The following is a 21,650-nucleotide window of genomic DNA, read 5'->3' as shown; positions in this document are numbered from 1 at the left end:
GCTGAACAGTAGGGGAGATGGCCACAGTATCAACATGCTGGCAACTGTAAAGCAGGCTGCAGGATGTGAACTGACAGGAGATCTGAAAAGGCAGAATTCTAAGCTGGCTGTTCATATTTGAGAATCCCACAAAGATCAGGAGTCAGTAATTACAGGACCTCAGCAAGTGTGGAAGGGGGCTAAGAAATACAGATGGGCTGGTTGAAGGTCTGCTTAGATTTCTGCATCTCCTCCTCAGTGCTAGCAGGGGGCTCCCAGCCTATTCCTGGAGTACAGAATCAAAGTTTTAGACTTGGGGTGGTAGTGTCCTTTTCATGACTAAAGGTAGTTACATTTCATACAGAGGGTTAATCAGCATCCAAATCCTTGAGGCAAGAACTTAGAAATATTTCATCTGGGCAGTTTGACCAGATTGACAGTGGACCTAAACATGACAGTGAAGATTTTTGTAATAAAACAGAGCAATTGTGGAAGCCAAAAGATAGGCTCCACTTTTAAATAAGAGCAGAGAATCAAAAGTCATCAGACTGATGAAAACCTATACAACGAAAGAGAATGACCAGAGCAGACTGAAAATAAACACAAATCTGGGGCTGGTATCATGGCACAGTGGGTTAAGCCTCTGCCAATGGCGCTGATATCCCATATGAGCACTGGTTTGAGTCCTGGCTGCTCCACCTCCAATCCAGTTGCCTACTCATGCATCAGAGAAAGAAGCAATCATTTGGGGAGGGAACCAGCAGATGGGGAGACCTCTCTGTCTCCACCTTTAAAAAAACTAGTCAAAATAAAGTAAAAAAAAAAGTGCAAATGAACAAAAATCTAATGGCAACAGACCATGCAAGAGGGAGGGAGTAAAAAAAGATCTGATAATAAAATTTCATAGAAAACAGAAAAGGGAAACAGACACACAGTCACACAGTCACACAGACACACACACAGTATCAGAGCAGCACTCTGGAAGATCTACCACAAAACAGAAATTCCAGAAACACAATGGAGAAAAGTAATTTTATTGTTATTCAGCACATTCCCGTGGGCTCTATAATTCAAAGGAAAAAAAAAATCAAAGTCTTCAGCAAGGCCTACCTTGACTTTGCTATTTAAAACTGCATGCTGTACCCCAATGACCAACTCCCACCCCTTCCTTTATTCTTCCTTCCCACCAATAATTCTTGTCACCTTCTGACATTTTATTTACTTACTGATTCTTGTTCACTCTATCTTCTGGTAAACTGTGAATACTACAGATTTAGAGACTCCACTATTTTCCTTGCCTCCCAAGTGCCTAGACTAGTCACTAGCATTTAACAGACCTTCAATAAAAAATTGATGAGTAAATTCAGTGAGTGTTTTTTAGGAAAAAAGAAAAAAGCCAGTATATAGAAAAAGGATGGGCTTGGGGTGGGGAGTGTTGTGGTGTACTGGGTATTCCAATTACTTGGAATACCCAATTCCCCTAGCCTGGTTCAAGTCCTGGCTGCTTCAGTTTGCATTTAGCTCCCTGCTAACGCACCTAGGAAGGTAACAGATAATGACCTACATGGCTGGGTTCCAGCCACCTACACAGGAAGCCAGGATAGAGCTCCTGGATTCTGGTTTGGCCTGACCTATCTCCAGCTGTTGCTATTTGGGGAGTGGCCAGAAGATCTCTTTCTGTGTCACTCTGCCTTTCAAACAAATAAACAAACAGAAAAATCTTAAAAAGAAAATAAAGAATGGGCTTAGACTATTATAACACTGGAAGCTATAAAAAGGACATCATCTGAGAAAATGAGGTTCAATTTACAACTTCATAACCAACCAGGCAACCAAGAAGGAGAGAATAAAAACATTTCCAAACATGCATCAGAATGCACATCACCAAAGGAAGAGAATGACAACAACAACAACAAAGCAGCTGTGGGATCTAACAAAAGAAGGAAACAATTTCCCAGATTGATGGTGGATGTGGATCCTAAGATGACTACTGCATGACAGATACAGGAACAGGAGCAGCTGTTCCAGAATGAAGCAAGTCAGAAGGGCTCTTGGGAACAGTTCTTCACAACCTGAATAAATAGCTAATGTGTCTGAAAATATTGTCAGAAGGCTTACATAACATGGGTAATGGATAGGCATTTAGCACAATGGTTAAGATGCCACTTGGCAGGCCTGCATTCCAAATTGCAGTAGCCAGGTTCAATGACCAGCTCTAGCTCCCAATTAGCTTCCTGCTAATGCACAATTTGGAAAGCAGCAAGTGATGGCTCACATTGTTAGGTCTCCTATCCAATGTGGGAGATCTGGATTGAGTTCCCTGCTCCCAGCTTTGGCTGGCCTAGCCCTGCCTGTAGCAAGGGCAGGTCTCTATCTCTGTCCTTAAAAAAAAAAAAAAAAAAAAAAAAAAAGACAACTTGGTAGAGGTTGAATTAAGTGAGAAGTAAACAGAAAACTAAGCAAATGGAAAAAGGCAGGGGGCTGGCACTGTGGCATAGTGTGTAAGGCTGCTGCCTGCAGCACAGGCATCCCATGGGCACTGGTTTGAGTCCCAGTTGCTCCACTTCCTATCCAGCTCCCTGCTAATGTGCCTGGGCAATCAGCAGAAAATGGCCCAAGTCCTAGGTCTCCTGCACCCACGCGGGAGACCTGAAAGAAGTTCCTGGCTTCAGATCGGCCTCGCTCTGATTGTTGTGGTCATTTGGGGAGTGAACTAGCAGATGGAAGCTCTCCCTCTCTGCTTCTGCCTCTCTGTAACTCTGCCTTTCAAATAAATAAATCTTAAAAAAAAAAAAAAAAAAAAAAGAAAGAAAGAAAAAAAGAAGGCAGCAATTGTTAATTCTAGAAAAAACAAGATTGGTCAAAAATGGAAAAACAATCTGTTTATGACTACATGGCTGGGGTATGAACAGTGTTTACATGGTCTGGTAAACACTGATTGATAAATTTACAATTTATTTTTATTGAGAAAACTAGGAGAAACATGAGACAGTGTGTGTTAAATAAAAATTCCATCTGAAAGAATTGAGAGTATCTGTCTTTGTGGGTAGTGGCAGTGGTGTTAGGTAAGTTTTTCCTGAATAGCTTTGTAGTATCAGTTGTCCTTCATTGGGAATTGGTTACAGACCAACAGTACCCACCTCACACTACCAATGTGTCCTCTGCACAGACCAAAATACACAGATACTTATGTGTGAAATGGTGTACTATTTGCATACAACCAATGTACATACTCTTGATCTCTAGCTTACTTACAATGTTTAACATAGTGTACATGTCATGTTAGTAGTTGTCATGCTGGGGTGGATGCTGTGGCGCAGTGGGTTAAAGCCCTGGCATGAAGCACCAGCATCCCATATGGGTGCCGGTTCTAGTCCCCGCTGCTCTACTTCTGATCCAGCTCTCTGCTATTGCCTGGGAAAGTAGCAGAGGATGGCCCAAGTCTTTGGGCCCCTGCACTCACATGGGAGACCCAGAAGAAGCTCCTGGCTCCTGGCTTTGGAACGGCACAGCTCCGGTCGTTGCAGCCAATTGGGGAGTGAACCAGCGGATGGAAGATCTCTCTGTCTCTCTCTCTGCTTCTCTTTCCTCAGTATAACTCTAGCTTTCAAGATTTATTTAAAGATTTATTTATTTTACTTGAAAGTCAGAATTACATAGAGAGAAGGAGAGGCAGAGAGAGAGAGTGAGAAAAAAAGAGAAAGAGAGAGAGGGATCTTCCATCCACTGGTTCACTCCCCAACTGGCTGCAACAGCCTGAACTGTGCTGATCAGAAGCCTGGAGCTAGGAGTTTCTTCCGGGTCTCCCACAAGGGTGCAGGGGCCCAAAGACTTGGGCTATCTTCTGCTTTCCCAGGCCATAGCAGAGAGCTGGATTGGAAGTAGCGCAGCTGGGACTTGAATCAGCATCCTTATGGGATGCCAGCACTGCAGGTGGCTTTACCTGCTACGCCACAGTGCTGGCCCCATAAATAAATCTTTAAAAAAAAAAAAAGAAAAAAAAAAAAAGGTAGTAGTTGCCATGCTATATTATTTAGGAAAGAATGAAAAGAAAAGTAGTCTCTACATGTTTAGTACAGATACATTCCCCAACCCCCCAGAATATTTTCTATCCGTGGCTGGTTAAACTGCAGAGTAGACTCCTTGGATACAGAGTACCAACTGCATTTGACTCTTGAAATAATAAGCTTATGTTATTGATAGAAATTTTTTAAAAATTCCAAAGAGCTCTCTACCTTCACAAGGCATGCACTGGTTTAAAAATCTATGTTTCAAAATGTCATTTAGGGCCAGCTGAAACATTTTTCTCACAGTTAAGTTCTAGGCAGCCCTATGAATGGCTGAAACGTACCTGTTTGCTTGTTGGTGTGAGTTTTTCTTCTGGAGACTTTGTACTAAATGTCAATAAACTCTGAAAAAAGAGATCAGTTGATAATGCAAAAGATGAACTGAAGAGTGCAAAAGCTAAATAAGGTGAAACAAGGAGTTAAACAAAATGGGAAAGTGAGTTGCTTGTGTGGATACCTGTATCTGTTCACTGAAAAGTAATAAAAGATCAAAAATTACATAAAAACTATTGTGAGAGTTAAGTGATTATGTTCTGAGATACATTTAAGAGCTGGTAATGAAATTAAATTTGGCTGATAGATCAAATTCAAGACACTATTTTTTTTAATAGCAAATTGAATGCTAAAAGTTGAAAGAACCCTGCTAATAAAAGAAGTATTTAAAGTACTTTAGTTGTTCTGCATTTTTGCTGTCAGGAAGTTAATGTAGGCAACACTTACACAGCTTCAAAGCTAAAGTGGTTCTAACAAACTCACACTAGTAATACTGCTGTAGTGAGGCCCTAAGACTATTTCTGCTGGGAAATAATCCTCTAATAAAACTATTCCACCCAGAAATACACACTAAAACTACAAGGACTCAGTGACTGTCTCTTTTGAGAGGGGGCAGTTACCTGTGATTTTGTCAGGAAGTAGAACTGGGATCTGTTGAGCCACTGGTAAGCTTCCGAGGTGAACGACTCAGGGGTATCTCGTGGAACAAACACCCCCCGCTGGACTTCCTCTCTGGAGATATCCTTTTGAATATACAATGGCCTTGGCTCACTAGGTTTAAATACAAACACTAGAGGAAAAAAACAGACAATGAGATGTTGCCTGCAAAACTTAGTTCCAGCCTCCGATTGGCACATAACACTCATTCCAGGACTTACTCCATTTAGCAAATGGCCTACCTCCTGACTGCTTTAGGTTGTGCCTCAACAAGTATCTATTTGGTGCCTACTATGTGCCGAGACATTTAGCAATGAGGGCTATGATAATGAAAAAACAGAAAAAGGATCCTGGCTTCAGAGACCAGAGTTTACTACAGTAGACAGACACCAAAATATTGCAGGAGAATCTTAGGTGCTACAAAAGAGAAATGTATGACTATTTACCTAACAAGATACTGGAGCAAGAAGGAAGAGCAGTGTCTGAGCACAATGTTTTCAAAAGGATGTCTGGTTTGAAGGCAAGTTTGACTGAAATTGTATTAAAGGCATCATACTGAAAAAATTACACAATAAATCTTTACTATCAAAGTATGGTTTGTACTTACAATCTGAACCCACTGAAGACTGAGAGACTGCAGCAATATTCTCTGACTCAGGATCAGGTTCCATAATGCTAACATTTAATTTTGCACTCCATTCCACTGGGGGAAAACCAAAAGTGATTTACTTCTAAGAAGAAATTGACCAAAAGCTTCATGAAGCTTATTTAACAGTTTATTTTCATCTACTTGAAATGCAGAGCAACACGCACACACACACAGACACATACAGATACACACACACAGTCTTCCATCTGCTTGTTCACTCTCCAAATGGATACAACAGCCAGGGTTGGGTAAAGCTGAAGCCAGGAGCCCGGAACTCCACCCTGGTCTTCTACATGGTAGGGGTCCAAACACTTGGCCATCATCTGCTGTTTCCCTGGATGTAGTAGGAAGTTGGGTCTGAAGTGGAGCAGAGCAGCTAGAACTGAAGTGGCACTCCAATATGGGATGAGGGCACCTGAGGTGGCAGCTTAATCCACCCCTTCAATGCTTATTTATAGTGGCCAAACTTCATATTTTTAGGAAGAATTTTATTTTTCCAAATGTCACATATAGACACATTAAAATTATCACTGCAAAGTGGAAATGAAAGAAAAAAAGCAAGGAGCAGAAAAACAAAGTGGAAATTCAGTGTTCCTTTCATTCATTATGAAAAAATTATTTCATTGAATCTTATGTCTGATGCTTTTCTGCTGCTTGTAAATGCGGGCAAAACTATTGACCAGAGTCACTGCGAAGAATAAAACACAGTTACCACACACAGTCATCATGAAGCAACTCCCACGCCTTTCAAACACACTCCAATGAGCAAAATGCCACTGGTTTACACTTGTTAGGACCCTTGTGGTAGACTACATTCAAAGGTTAAGCTGCCAGGGACACTGCAGGTGAGGATTCATTACAGAAATGTTCCTCTGACTGTCACAAGGACGGAGGATGGGGAGGGAAGCAGAGAGTCAGACACACTGAATATAGTGCAAGAGCCGAGGATGATGGAAGCTGTTCTACCAGCGATGAGGCTATCTATAAGTAATCTATTTCAGGTCTAGCACTCTCCAAGTTTTGGAGGTATAATGTGTCCTGTGGAAAATTACACAATCTCCACATACAGCTATGAAGACAGGATCACCAAGTAGTAAAATGCCAAAGTTGGATGACAACTTCCCATGTGCATTACCAAGTTATACTTTAAAGTAAAAAAAAGTCTCACATGCACAACTGAGCAGATTCCAACAGCAAAGAACGCCATTTTCAGTGGTACCGAGAAGGTACTTGGAACACGTCAATCTCCCAAAGCAAAGGTGCCTAGGACAAAACCACAAGGAAGTTAGTGATGCTCGGTTCCACCTTGGTTAGGTACAAAGAACTGCAGACTTCCAGACACTGTACCCAGTGCAGATTTTTAGATAGACAAGCGTTGTTTGTTTACAATTATCCTGATGAAAAAGGGGCTAAGGTATACAAAAGGGAAAGTTTATCTATTCTGTTTTTATATTGGGTTTGATGACTAACTGTAATATGAAGAAGCAATGTATTCTCTAATACACAGCAATGAATATACAACAGAGAAAATACATAAAATGTGCAAAGTCACTTAACAAAAACTATTTTATGCTCTTTGCCTACTAGAAGAAAACTTGCAATTTTACAAAGTAAATTCAGAGTCACATGTAGGGAATTAGAACAACCTCATCAGTCTGCCATTCTGTCCTCTCCCAGTTATCAGAAGTAAAAATGGGAGATACACTGTTATTTTCCCCTGTCCTTCTCACCAACAGTGAGGCTTGAACATAATGTAGTTGTTACAGAAAAACGCAGAAGATAAGTACAGTTTGGATCCACTGAGGCTTATGTACAGCCTCTATTATTACACGTCACACATATAAAGTATTTATTACAAAGGAAAACCTGTCGGTCAAGAATTAAATGTTAATCCCAACAATGGAAATGCTGGCAGTTTGTGTCATCATCATTTTTAGTTTCTTGCTCCACTGACCTACAGGCTACCTTCGGCGAAAAGCATAAGCTCTTACCAAAGTTTAAACAGATAAAATGTAAAACATACTACATATTCCCCAATACTTTTACATACCTTATCTTTCCAGCTCGTTGGCAAAACGTACATTTAAGTTCCCATGTTTCTGAATCCCATATTGTGACAATTTCTTCAAAACTAACTGCTAGTAAAGAACCATCTTCACAGAAACAACAGTTAGTTGCCTGATACTTGTGGTAACTACCCACAAAGTCACAGGTCCAGCCAACAGCTTTCTCTGTGGAAACAGAAGCCATGTTTAGAAAGAGTATCAGTGTGGAAACTTGACAGAGATGTAATAAGCAGTAAGGATAAGGAAACAGAAGCACACACACACACACAAACAACCCTGCTCTCACAACCGTAAGCTCAAGTGGTATGAAATATGGACTAATTTGAAATTTATGCCCCCTTTCAAAGACTTTGACCTGCCTACAACGGAGCAGTTAAAGAGCTAGCAGCAAAAGTCATTTCTGTAGTACCCTCACAAGCTAGAATAATCACAAAAAGATTCATCAGGAAGACCATTTAAAAACATTGGGGGAAAATACATGTAAAATGTGACCTCCCAAATCTACTAATATCAAGCAATACCCTACAGAATTCAACAAGTTAGAAATGTCCTAACAGAATGGATACAAATTCGAGGTAAGTACATCAATTCTTTGTTTGCTTTTAAAATATACCATATTTAATTAACTTACTGTATATATCAGAATCATCTGTTAATATCCATACTTTGAAGAGACCATCCTTACTAGCTGTAACCAAAGTGGGGTTGTCTGACTTCTCTGTATTACAGAAACAGAGAGCTGTGATGTGGTCTTCATGTGGCATATTAATCTTTGTGTTAAGGACAAACCTAGTGGGAAGGAAATCACAAAATTTATTCTTACATCAGAAGAATATGGTAATCTGTTACCTAAGAGTTTCTTACACATTGGACATTCTAAAATACTATCTATCAGAATAGGCTATGGATAGATTATCACTCAGAATGACAAACAACTAAGTACTCTAATATCACAATATGCAGAGTTGTATGACTTGTGTCCTTATGCAACTTACACTGTTCAGAGATCACTATGTATAGTGGTCAGCTAGCTGGCATAAAATGAGTATAAGTCAGCAGGCCACAATCCTTGAAGGCTTACAGGAAAACTGTATCCAATATCATTCACTGTCTACTTCTAAAAATGAAAACTGGATGTTCCCATGTGCAAGGAAATGTGGAAAGAAAACTTTTTCAAATTGCCTTGATCATTGTTTACTATCTTCAGTCACCCAACTATCTCTCAAAGCTTGTCTTCCAGCTTACGAGAGGAGTGCTGTGAATGACCTACATTGACACCAGGTCTCAAAAGAACACCAGGGCAGCATGGTCTTTTGATTTTTAAAATGTTCAGGTAACAAAAGGAGTGTCTAAAGACAGCTGCTAAATCTGTCTGGGACTGTTTATTCCAACGTAAAATGCTGACAACAGGCTTACTTATAGTATTCTTCTGAAAATTACTAACACAAAGGGTATGAAAGCACTAAGCCCAGTTTGTGCCACATAGCAGGGACTTGATAAAGGCTTATTAGAACTACTGGTCAAGAAATCAGTGAGCATCTTGTCTAATCACAACACACATACTACCACACTACACTATACCTTCACCTACACTACTGAATCACACTAACGAAGAGCAAGGGAACATCTTGATTCTAATTCTGGATTTGTTTAGAAGAATAAGATATTGTCTTTGGGGTATCATTTCTGTTTTCTCATTTATGCAATGAGGTGACACCACATCACAACCTACAGGACACTAATGCCTTCTCAGAGCAGAAAGTTTAAGTAACGGCTTTATTAGAATGATAATTCCCTCTTATCTCTAAGTCTAAAACCTATGTGAAATACCTTGAAGACTGACAACTGAACCCAGAAACAGAAGTCAAGTATTTTATACTCTGAAAGTAAGAAATGGCTTTAGGGGCTGACACTGTGGTACAGAGAGTTATGCTGCCACTTGAAGTGCCAGCATCTCCATGGGCACCAGTTAAAGTCTCAGCTACTCTTCTTCTGATCTAGCTCCCTCTAATGGCCCAAGAAAGCAGCAGAAGATGGCTGAAGTGCTTGGGCCCCTGTACCCACATGGGAGACCCAGAGAAAGTTCTTGGCTCTGGCCTGGCCCAGCTCCAGCAGTTGCAGCCATCTGGGGAGCAGATGGAAGACCACCCTCTCTGTAACTGACTTTCAAATAAATAATCTTAAAAAGCCACTGTATAGGTAGCATTACCCTTGTGTTTTCTTATTATATGTCCACAGTTTCATTTGTAATTCAAGTTCTGCTTCCTTTTCTTGCCGTTGTTCCACAGTTGCAAGCCAGTTACCAGAGCAGTCAAATGCAGCTTTTGTTAGTTCGATTTGGATCAGACCGTAATCATTGATATATTCTTGTTGTATAATATCTAACTGACAGATTAAAAAAATACAAAGTGCTTATTAATGTAAATGCTTAAATGTTAAAACATTCAAGGAATGAATAATTAACTATATCCAAGATAACTTCTAGAATCTACAGTAATAGTGTATTAGATAAAGGGGAAAAGTGAACTGTTACTATGGACATCAAAACTGCCATTAAGAAAGGCAGCGCATTATACAGCATCAATTTGGTGGTTATTATTTTTCAATGACCTCAAATATTAGTGTTGACTAAGACCTATTACACGATACAACAGAACCTTTCACTTATAAGCAGTACTCTTCCCTTGTTTCTAAGGTCAGGCAAGATAGCTTTACGTAACATGGAAGGTTAAATCCTACATCACAAGATAGTGTGGAGAGCAGAAATTACCCTATTGTTTTTAAGAAAGTCAAGAGAGATAAGCAATGTTCTGGGTAGGATTTTTCAAAATCCCATTTCAGGCATTGTGGTGCAGAAAGTTAAGCCCCTTCTTGGGATGCCCACATGCCACATTTGAGTGCCTGGGATCAAGTCCTGCCTCCACTTCTGATCCAAGATTCTGCTAATGATATGCCTGGGAGGCAGCAGATGATGGCTCAAGTACTTGGGCCCTGCCACCTACATGGGAGACTAGGATGGAGTTCCTGGTTACTGGCTGCCACTGGTTATGTGAGGAGTGAACTGGCAGGTAGATGATATCTAATAAACTGTTCAGCTGCTATGACAGAAATCTGGCAAATGTACTATGGAGCGCAAGGAAAAATAATGATTCTATTTATCAAGATTGTAAGAAACATTCCTCTCTAATCTAAACTGGGAATTCTCTCTCCAGTATGTGAATGTGACACTGTTTCACCACGAGAAGATAGATTTATATGTCAATTCATGAATTCTCATTTCCTCATCTTTGTGGCTCAAAGGCACAGATGTGTGGGACAGCTAAGTGGAGTGCATTCTGAAACAAGATAATATAGAAAAAACAATTAAGTGTAAGAGCGTCGAGTGACTTATATGTAATCTGCAACTGTGGCCTCTAAATAATTAAACTAAGAATCACACAGATATGATAGATTAAGTCCAAGTCAACACAAGCACAGTTCATTTTAGAAGCCACCAAATAAATTATTTGATTCTAGTTGTAAAGAGTTTCTTTTATTTTTAAGGCTAGTTAATAGATAAAAGTCTTACATTGTATAACTGCTTATCACTCTGGAGAGAATAAAACTGCAGGTGGCCAGGTTTTCCATTCAAAACCAAGGCTTTAGTCCTTGGATCAATCATCAAACCAGTAAAGATATTCCTATCTGCAAAAGAAGTGACAAATAATAGTCAAAACCTGAGAACCATTCCTCTTAAAATGTACCAAACTCCAAAAACAATGGGCTCTACAATACCTTTCACTAGGCCTTGAATCACTGCAGATACCTCAAGGTTTCGGTGAATAATCATCATCTCTGTGAGTTAACAACAACAACAAAAAGTTTTAAAACAAATAAATCAAAACCTAAAGGTGAAAAAGGCACCTGAGTTTGTATCATTCTGAAATATGCCAGAATTCAAAACAACCTAGGAAGCTGAAATAACTCAAGAGTTTTACTAGAAAAATCAGGAACATATATTTTGATTTAGTTGAAAAATTAGTAGTTGGGGTTTTTCTGAAGAGTCTTTAAGTTGTATCAATTGGGCTTAGGAATACATTTTAAGTGTTAATTCAGGAATTATATACAAATGATAGCTTAACTTTGAAACAAGTCATGACATGAATGGATTGTACAGTGATGTTCATTTTGAAAGGAAAGGATGCAATGGGCTCTGGGATTTGCAATGAGGCCCGTCTAGGCTGAACAGTCAGAGGATGAACAAATCCTGGGGGAAGACCAAGACTGCCTCATTTCTATCAGAATCCAGAGGACTCCCACACTGAGAAAAGAGCTGTGTCAAAGGAGAATCTTACAGCAACCTTTTGAAAATGCATTATCAAAACATCAAATGTCACTTTAAAATCCTCCCTTTCATTGGAAACATTAAGTGGTACAACAAAAGTAAATACACTTAGTGCCTCCATTTTCATAAAAAGAATTCTAAAAATGTTGGATTCTGATGGTATCCAAAAGAACAAAGATGTAAGGAAAGAGGAATGGAAGAAAAAATGCTCATTAAGTCTTACACAACTGTTGATTAACTTCAGATCTATTTCCCACAATTTCCAGATGCCAGGTGATGTATGGCATTACACTACTTTTTACCATCTTCACAATAAAACAATGTAGACTTACTATTATCAGAGTGAGAAGTACAAAACAAATCCCCCGCAGGTGAGACTGAGATGTGCTCAATGGTAGCTCCTAGACGAGGGAGAAACTCTTTATTCTTCTCTGTTGCATCACGCCACTCCACAAGCACAGACTCACGGCCGCCACTCAGCAGACTGGTGCCTTCACATCAGCCAAAGGAATGAAAAAGACAGCATTTTAGGGAAAAAACACAGAATAAGAAAAATAAAATCAACACTTGTGTGCTTCCTATCATATCAGGGGATAAGCTCTTTTAAAACATACAAACAAGTGCCTTCATACTTTTTAATATGCAAGACAAATGATTTAATGATTGCTGGTTCAAGAATCTTCCCTCCCAGTGGTATCTATTTTGTTCCTAAGCAATTCTTTTGCCAACAACTAAAAAAGCCAGTTTGGACAAAACAAAAAATCTCATTCCAGATAGTTTTAAAGATACATTTTTACAAAACAAAATGTAAAGAAGAAATAAACCATTTTTATACTCTTTCATGTAATCAAAAAAGAAATACTTTCCAATGTCATCCATAAAACCATACCACAATCAGAATTTCCTAAAAAACAATCTATTAACCAATTTCACAATAGATGAAAATTCCCAAGCAAAATATTGGCCAACTGAATTCATTAGTATATTAAAAAGGATGGATGTCACTGTAGAGTTTGTTATAAGAATGAGAGATTTAAAATAAATAAATTTTAAAGTAAATAAATGTAATTAACTCCATTTACAGAATAAATAGAAAAATCACATTTATCTGAATAAATGCAGAATAGGTAAACAACAGAATTCTACACCCACTTCTGGTCAAACATTTCAGCAACCCAAGATTTGACAGACAGAACATTTCTAATCTCATTAAGGATATCCCGAGAATTCCTCATGTGTAAAGGTCACACCTGAAGGTCTCAGAGTTTAAGCTAAAGCCATTATAGAAAACTTCAACTGCTGCCTACTGTGAGAGAAGGTGGACACGATGGATAAGCGCAACAAAACAGAAGTCAGTGATGATAAGTATCAATCAGTCTTTGCCCTTATTTGGGGAGGGACCAGAGTTGAGAAAAAGAACTTGATGGGGAAAGGCAGAAGAAATGCGTTAGGATAGGAGAGAATCAAGACGCTGTCTGGAACTTGCACATTCATGTGTACAGGTGCAGACCACACAAACACTCACTAATAAATTTAGGGAGGCTGACTGGGGTGGGTGGAGAATATAAGCTAGTTTACATTTTTACCAGTAGGGTTAACTCCTATTCATTCCTTTCCTAACCTCAATACACATCACAACTGTGCTTCTGTTCTATGACTCTGTGTTAGGTTGGGTCCCACCCTAATACACTAGTCATTGTTCCCTAAACCCAAGAAAAGCAAGCTGAAGATGCCTCCTATTTCCTGGGGCTCCAGTGAATGAAAGCCAAGTAAGCTTCTTAGGGTCCGGAGCACATGGTGCCATCCAAGACTTGTCCTATTGGTCTCCAGGAAGACCATAAATAGAAAAATCACATTTCCTGCCTTCTCATTTTTCAGGCACATAATCTTCTCTAGCATCTATCAACATTTTTACAAGACCAACAACAATGTACCCAATACACTGACACAGTTTGCACAAGCATCTGAGGGTGCTAAAAGTGACCACCAACAAAATCCACTTCTTTGAATTTCTATTGAAGACCATCTTATTTATTTTCAAAGAGGTGTTTTTATTCCCTATAGACACATTCTCATGCAACTTAAATGGATCAGAGGTCTGACTTAATTTAAAATCATGAACATCCAATGAGGTGATATAAAATTTAAAAACATGAGCTCTTAAGTCAGATCTAGTTCCAAATCCACTTACCAGCCATTGACCTCAGGCAAGTTAGCTATCAACTTAAAGCTAACCCCTTAAACTGTAAAATAAGAATGATATGCATTTTAAAAAGTCAAGACTTATGCTGGATAAGGCACTAGCATAGTTAATTTGCACCTGATACACTGTGGCTACAATTATGAAACGGGACTTAGCGATGTAGGCATAATTTTCAAAAAGTAAGATAATTTAAATAGGTTATGTTAGTAACACAGACTTCATCACAAATGTACATTCTGGAACTCTGAAAAGCTTTGAAACCTAAATTGTATATTTCTGGGCTGAGCACAGCCCAGAATATTGGGATGATACACGAATGTTTACAATTCATTTGGCCCACATAATTTTAAACTTTTCAAACTATAAATTCAGTGGGTTAAAAACACTTCAAAAGTTCATTTCAGTTATTAAGATTCCACTTACCCGTCACTGAAAAAGCCAAATCCATAACGATATCATGGTGCCAATGTAAACATGTGTACGTGTATTTCCTATCATCATTAAAATTCCTCCTATTGGAGAAAAACAAAATTATTAATTGGACCATTAGAAAAATAATGATACAGCAAATACAATAACTGTAATATATGCCAATCAAATTAAATCTTAACATCAAGCTTACTAGTCTCTATTTTTTTTTTTTTTTTTTTGACAGATCAACTTAGAGGAAGAGACAGAGAGAAAGGTCTTCCTTCTGTTGGTTCAACCCCCAAATGGCCGCCATGGTCGGAACTACGCGGATCCGAAGCCAGGAGCCAGGTGCTTCCTCCTGGTCTCCCATGCAGGTGCAGGGGCTCAAGCACTTGGGCCATCCTCCACTGCCTTTCCAGGCCATAGCAGAGAGCTGGACTGGAAGAAGAGCAACTGGGACTAGAAACCAGTGCCATATGGGATGCCGGCGCCACAGGCAGAGGATTAACCTAGTGAGCCATGGCATCGGCGAAGCTTACTAGTCTTAATGTGAAAAATGAACATCACCTATTTGTAAGAAGAGTCATTTCTACAAACAGTATGCCACTTAGAGTGCCCTACCAGAGAGTCACTTTCATTACTCTTACTTTCTTGGTTAAGGGCTGACAAAAAACATGAATGGGATTTTTCACTCCTCTTCAAAGCCCAGGGTTAGAAATCCTAAAATAGGAAGTATCAAATGAAGAGCACAATAATGAAAGAACGGGAGGATGACAGCAAAGACAAGTTACAACAGTGGCTTTCAGTGCATTTTTCCTAGACCTGGGGAGAGCCTCTCTGCAAGACTAACATGAAACAGTTATGTCAACGATCACCATGCTCCTCAGGAGTTAACTAACCAAAGACGGATTTTGCCATCTAGGTGCCCGGATGCTATGCAGTCTTCCGTTGGGTGACACGCTACACATGTAAAATTGTTCTTAGCGTTCTTCTTATTTCTTGATGAGGACAATGTAAACCTAGGAGAAACAAAAATTCCTTTAATTACTAGAGTCTCTTAGTAAGTGGTGATGTATTTAAGAAAAAGGGAGGTCTTGAGTGGGAGGGAGGTTATGGGGGGGAAAAACCGTTATAATCCAAAAGTTGTACTTTGGAAATTTATATTTATTAAATAAAAGTTAAAAAGAAAGAAAAAGGGAGGTCTCAGACTTAGCAACCAAAATTGGAAAGTTCTCAGAAGTCAGTGAATATAAATGCAGGATTTTTATTTTTGAAAAAGTTTTGATATCAAGAATCAAGCATTCATTTTGCAAACATATATTAATATACAATAATATAAACTTCACAAGACTAATATTCTACCATAAAAATATCATCTATGGAAGTCATTAACATTTAAGTAAAGAAAAATCCTTCTTCTGTGGCTTTTTTCTTTTTTTAAAAATATTTATTTATTTATTTGAAAGGCAGAGTCACAGAGAGGCAGAGGCAGAGAGAGAAGGGTCTTTCATCTGCTGGTTCACTCCCCAGATGGCTGGCAATGGTTGGTGCTGCGCCGATCTGAAGCCAGGAGCCAGGAGCTTCCTTCAGGTCTTCCAAGTGGGTGCAGGGGCCCAAGAACTTGGGCCATCTTCTCCTGCTTTCCTAGGCCATAGCAGAGAGCTGGATTGGAAGTGGAGCAGCCGGAACTTGAACCGGCTCCCACATGGGATGCTGGCACTGCAGGTGGCGGCTTTACCTGCTATGTCACAGCACTGGCCCCGGGCCCCGGTGCCTTTTTTTGACTTGGGCAAAGCTTATTCAAATTCCTCACTAAAACATAGGTATGAACAAGCCGAAAAAAGTATATTTCAGGCTAATGTGTCTAAAGAGATAAATCCAAATGGACAAACCCATTTGTTATAATAGTTGGGCTATTTCCTATCCATATTAAAAAGAGCAGAGAAGCCTATGTGAGGGGTGGGTGTTTCGTGCAGAGGTTAAGCTGCCACTTAGCAGGCCTGCCTCTTATGTTGGAGTGAGAGGGTTCGAGTTTCAGCTCCGCTCCAGATTCCAGCTTTTTACTCATGCATACCTGCCGATGAGGTAGGCTGATTGCTCAAGTACTTGGTCCCTGCCACCCACATGGGAGACCTGGATTGACTTTCAGGCTCTAGGTCTAGTCTTCGCAGGCAACTGGGGAGTGAATCAATGAATCGGAGATTTCCCTCTGTTAGTTTGTATTTCTTTGCTTTTCACAGAAATTATTTTAAAATAATTTAAATATTTAAAAATATTTTAAAATAATTAAAAGACAAACAAAAACAAATATTCATTTTGGGGATTTAAAAGAGAAGAAGAAATAGTGTCACAATGTTTAGCACTAGTCTTTCTGAAAATACCATTTTGTACATCCTCATGATGCTATTGGGTAAGTATTTGCATTTTAAGTCTATGTAAATTTGAGGTGTGTCAGGGTTCAAATGGATTAAATTTGACTAATTTTCAAGTTAGTGACCAAGAGTCTAGCTTTTTTTCCTATAGTGGTAAAATGGCTATGAGGGTTACCTGGTGAAGAATTTTCAAGCTACCTTCAATTGTGACACCAAGTATACAGACCAGAAGGCAGATGTATAGAGGCCTTTGGCTGGAAAACATTCCCTAGGATTTTGTGAGTAACATTCTGCTCAACTCAACCCACTGTGGTCAACTATCTCTCTCTACCCTGTGGTTTCACAAAGTGTCATGAGATGAAAGCAGAAACAGTTCTGGATCGCATATAGGAGGATGAAATGAAATTTATCAAACTCTTCGATAAATAGAATAAGGCTGACAAAAAGGAACTCTTACCTTGACGTTGTTTTCTTTTTGAAAAAATAAACAGACAAGTAGAAGTCCCGTACTGCAGCAACATATTCTCCCTGTTATATCAAAGAGAAACATTTATTGAAACAGTCAACACTCTTTAAGAAATAGTCCCACCACGAAAGCTGACACCACAATAATCGTGTTTGGGAGACTGTGTATATTAATATAATAAAATGACATACTTGGACTATGGAAAGTATAATCTTTAAGAGCAAAAACTGAAAACTGCTCTTCAGACACATCATTTTGTGGTCCTATTTTCATTTCTCTACCAAGGAGTAGAACTTTACCCCATATCTTGCCATTATTAGCTGTTCTGGTCGACATGAATTGGTATCTCCCTGTGGTTCTAATTGGTGTTTAATTGACGATTAATGATACTGAAGAACGATGATATTAATAATGTTAAAAAAGTTTTCCCTTACTCCGAGAAATAAATCCTTTTCAGAAGAAAGCTAAAAAAAAAAAGCTACAAAATTTCTGGCTGAAGAAACATGTCAGTATAATGACACCCAGTGGCGTCAGATGGTATATGACTTTAAAATAATAATTATCCATAGGGGGAAGTTAAATAAAAAGTTATTTCATACATGTTAAATGGAATGCCTAGAAAGGGAATTCTCAAACATAATTCCTGGTAAGATTGCAGATTTAATTTTTTTTACTATATTTCTGTGTAATGTCTAAAGATTCATAAAGGGTAACATATTCATGGATAGGGAAGACATATTTTCTAAAGACATACAGTTTAAAATAAAAACAATGTTAATATGGCTATTGCATGGGACAGGCAAAAAGATATACAAATACCAAAATACAGAATATTTTCGGGGTAATTAGAGGGATTACAAGGACAATAGAATAGAATATATAAGAATGGTCCTACAAAATCTATACCACAAATGCATGCTAAAGCTTAGTTACTAACAAAAATATATCAATTGAAGGCAAAATAAAATCACCATTATATGAAATGACCAGAAAAGGGATTTTATGTGCAAAACAGAAAACCAACAAAGCCAAATATACCTCATTTCCAAAGGCAACACACTTGGGTGACTGGTTTATATAATCCAAAACAAAGGAAAGCTCAGTGGCCTCTACTTCTTGGCTCGATGATTTTGGCAATTTCACTGAAACCAGCTGAAAGACATCTAGTAAAAGGCAACTATATTGATATAAAGCTTCTTTAAAGGCAACAAACACATGCATGCATCTGTTCATAAGGGACTGTTAAGCAGTCACCTAGAATTCATTTGATGCCAAGATTATGCTAGTCTATCTTGTACTCTCTGCCTGAACATGTAAGTTTTCAACAAGTCTAACTCCACAGCTCATATTTATACGTGCCCCACATATGCAGAAATAGAAAACAATTTGCATCTTATGGGTGTGTTCTACAATCCAAATTTCCAAGTTGAGCTTTAAAATGGAGACAGAATATGAATACAGGTTACCTGAGCAGCCAAATAAAAGCAACAAACCATCTGTGAGAGCTTTCAGAAATGCTATAGGCTTGCCACAACATTCTTAGAATAAATCTGTTTCTGTAATATGAACATGCATTTTCCTTCATATTCCTTTGAAGACGTTTCCCCATAAGACTTTTTGAGTTCAGAATAAAAGCAAAACCCCTCCCAGTTTACAAGGCAATAATAATCCATTCTCCCTTGGCTCACTCCAATCCGGCTTCCCTTTCATTCTGTGAACACATCAGGAACATTCTAAAGACTATGCCAACAGACCTTTTTTCAGGGACCTTCCCTGACCACTGAGAATGTATTCCTCTCATATTGCCTATTCCCAACTCCTGCATTATTAGAACACCTTCTACCTTACTGGGTCATATAATTGGTATAGTTAGCTTATGCTCGGGACTTGTCTGATTTGTTCTATGCAACCAAAATATTATCTGGCACATGGTTGTCAATTAATTAGCTTTTGAATGACTATAATACATATAGCCAAGAAATGAAACTGGGGAAGATAAGATGTAAATAAAAGATTATGTTGTTTGCAAACCAGAGCAGAATGTATGAGAGCCCAGTGGTGGAGTAACCCAGCCAGCTAGCACAGGACATATTTTCAAAACTGATATATATATATATTTTTTTTAAAGATTTATTTACTTGAAATTCAGAGTTACACAGAGAGGAGAGGCAGAGGGGTCTTCCACATGATGGTTCACTCCCCAGTTGGCTGCAATGGCCAGAGCTGTGCTGATCCAAAGTCAGGAGCCAGAAGCTTCTTCTGGGTCTCCCACGTAGGTGCAGGGGCCCAAGGACTTGGACCATCTTCTACTGCTTTCCTAGGCCATAGCAGAGAGCTGGATTGGAAGTGGAGCAGCCGGGTTCTCTAACTGGCGCCCATATAGGATGCCGGTGCTTCAGGCCAGGGTGTTAACCCACTGCACCACAACACCAGTCCCTACATGTTTTTATGTAATGCAAGGTACTTCAAGAAGTTTATGGCATAATGGAATTAAAAGATGTTTATTATGGCAATGTGATGGTAAGGATGGAACATGCTACTCTGAGAATCACCTATTGCTGGGGTTGTACAGTCAGAGAGACCCCAAGTGGATGTTGCATATTACAATACACATTTTCCATGAACAACCTCAAGTACTCTCCTATATATTCAGATCTGCATATGCTGAGTGCCCCATTATGGGCCAAGTACTGGAGAATAACACTAGATCCTATTGAATAGAATTTAGGTTATAGCATTTGAAGATGCTAAGGTTAACTCCAAAAGGCTAATGGCCGAAGGTCTTTATTTTAGATCAGTAGTTCTCTACCTGCTTTGCATGTTAGTCTCAACTGAGGAATTTTTAAGTAAACAATGAAGATCTACCAGAGAAAATCTTAGTTAAGTTCCTCAGGTGATTCCCATACAGAGCCAATGTTTAGAATCAAGGGTATTGCAGGGATAGATACAAAGGTTTGCTATAGCCATCAGTAACTACCTTTCCCATGGAGGAACCACAGGCAAGGAAAGGAGGTGATTCCTAAATGTGGGTGATGAGTAACATCACATGGGGAAATATTAAAAATGCATATTCCTAAATTATACACCAGACCTAGTGAATCAGCTGTCTGCCAGGAAATTAGAAATCTGGATTTATGGCCGGCGCCATGGCTCAATAGGCTAATCCTCTGCCTGCTGCGCCGGCACACCCGGTTCTAGTCCTGGTCGGGGCGCCGGGTTCTGTCCTGGTTGCCCCTCTTCCAGTCCAGCTCTCTGCTGAGGCCCAGGAGTGCAGTGGAGGATGGCCAAGGTCCTTGGGCCCTGCACCCGCCGCGGTGGCCATTGGAGGGTGAACCAACGGCAAAAAGGAAGACCTTTCTCTCTGTCTCTCTCACTATCCACTCTGCTGTCAAAAAAAAAAAAAAAAAAAAAAGAAATCTGGATTTATTGTAAGCATGTGGATCGACATTAAGAATTCATACATTTATATACAACATAGAATTTAAAAGTATACTATTTTTAAGTAGTCATCTGGGAAGGCAGCATGAGTGTTTACATTTCCAGAAAATTTTTGGAATATCTTTAAGGGGTAGCTTTGAACCACACAAAAAAACTTATATTACTGCTTTTTATTCTTCCATGATTCAATCTCCCTCCCCTGCAAATTTATTATTTCTCACTTTTACTTGGAAAGCACAAAGATATCTTTCATTTCCTAGTACAATCATCAAATGTCTGCAACACTTGGGGCCAGGCTAGTGCACTGCCCAGTAACCATTTTTAGGTTACTTTGTACTTTTAATTGTGAATACAACTATATATATATATATGTATATCTATATATATATATATATTTTTTTTTTTTGACAGGCAGAGTGGACAGTGAGAGAGAGAGACAGAGAGAAAGGTCTTCCTTTACCGTTGGTTCACCCTCCAATGGCTGCTGTGGCCAGCGCACCGCGCTGATTTGATGGCAGGAGCCAGGTGCTTCTCCTGGTCTCCCATGCGGGTGCAGGGCCCAAGCACTTGGGCCATCCTCCACTGCACTCCCGGGCCATAGTAGAGAGCTGGCCTGGAAGAGGGGCAACCGGGACAGAATCCGGCACCCCAACCAGGACAAGAACCCGGTGTGCCGATGCCGCTAGGTGGAGGATTAGCCTGTTGAGCCACGGCACCGGCCAACAACGATATTTTTTGAGGATAC

General features: G+C 39.4%; 1 protein-coding gene across 2 annotated transcripts in view; it reads right to left on the bottom strand.

Moving 5' to 3' along the window:
* WDR75 (WD repeat domain 75) overlaps positions 1-21,650 on the bottom strand; it is a 35,272-nt gene that overhangs the window by 2,311 nt on the left and 11,311 nt on the right. For both annotated transcript variants that reach the window (XM_062189021.1, XM_062189027.1), the window contains 14 exons: positions 18,506-18,630; positions 17,459-17,529; positions 15,529-15,648; positions 14,642-14,730; positions 12,348-12,506; positions 11,466-11,525; positions 11,260-11,375; positions 9,901-10,076; positions 8,323-8,480; positions 7,676-7,856; positions 6,794-6,888; positions 5,584-5,679; positions 4,940-5,109; positions 4,331-4,390 (listed from right to left, as the gene is read on the bottom strand). In XM_062189021.1, the coding sequence (XP_062045005.1) occupies positions 4,331-4,390; positions 4,940-5,109; positions 5,584-5,679; positions 6,794-6,888; positions 7,676-7,856; positions 8,323-8,480; positions 9,901-10,076; positions 11,260-11,375; positions 11,466-11,525; positions 12,348-12,506; positions 14,642-14,730; positions 15,529-15,648; positions 17,459-17,529; positions 18,506-18,630 (1,676 nt within the window). The remainder of the gene's footprint in view (positions 1-4,330; positions 4,391-4,939; positions 5,110-5,583; positions 5,680-6,793; positions 6,889-7,675; positions 7,857-8,322; positions 8,481-9,900; positions 10,077-11,259; positions 11,376-11,465; positions 11,526-12,347; positions 12,507-14,641; positions 14,731-15,528; positions 15,649-17,458; positions 17,530-18,505; positions 18,631-21,650) is intronic.

Source organism: Lepus europaeus, chromosome 1 (assembly GCF_033115175.1).
Source record: "Lepus europaeus isolate LE1 chromosome 1, mLepTim1.pri, whole genome shotgun sequence".
Taxonomy (NCBI): Eukaryota; Metazoa; Chordata; class Mammalia; order Lagomorpha; family Leporidae; genus Lepus; species Lepus europaeus.
The sequence above is the reverse complement of the archived record's forward strand: the minus strand, read 5'-3'. Positions and strand labels throughout refer to the sequence as shown.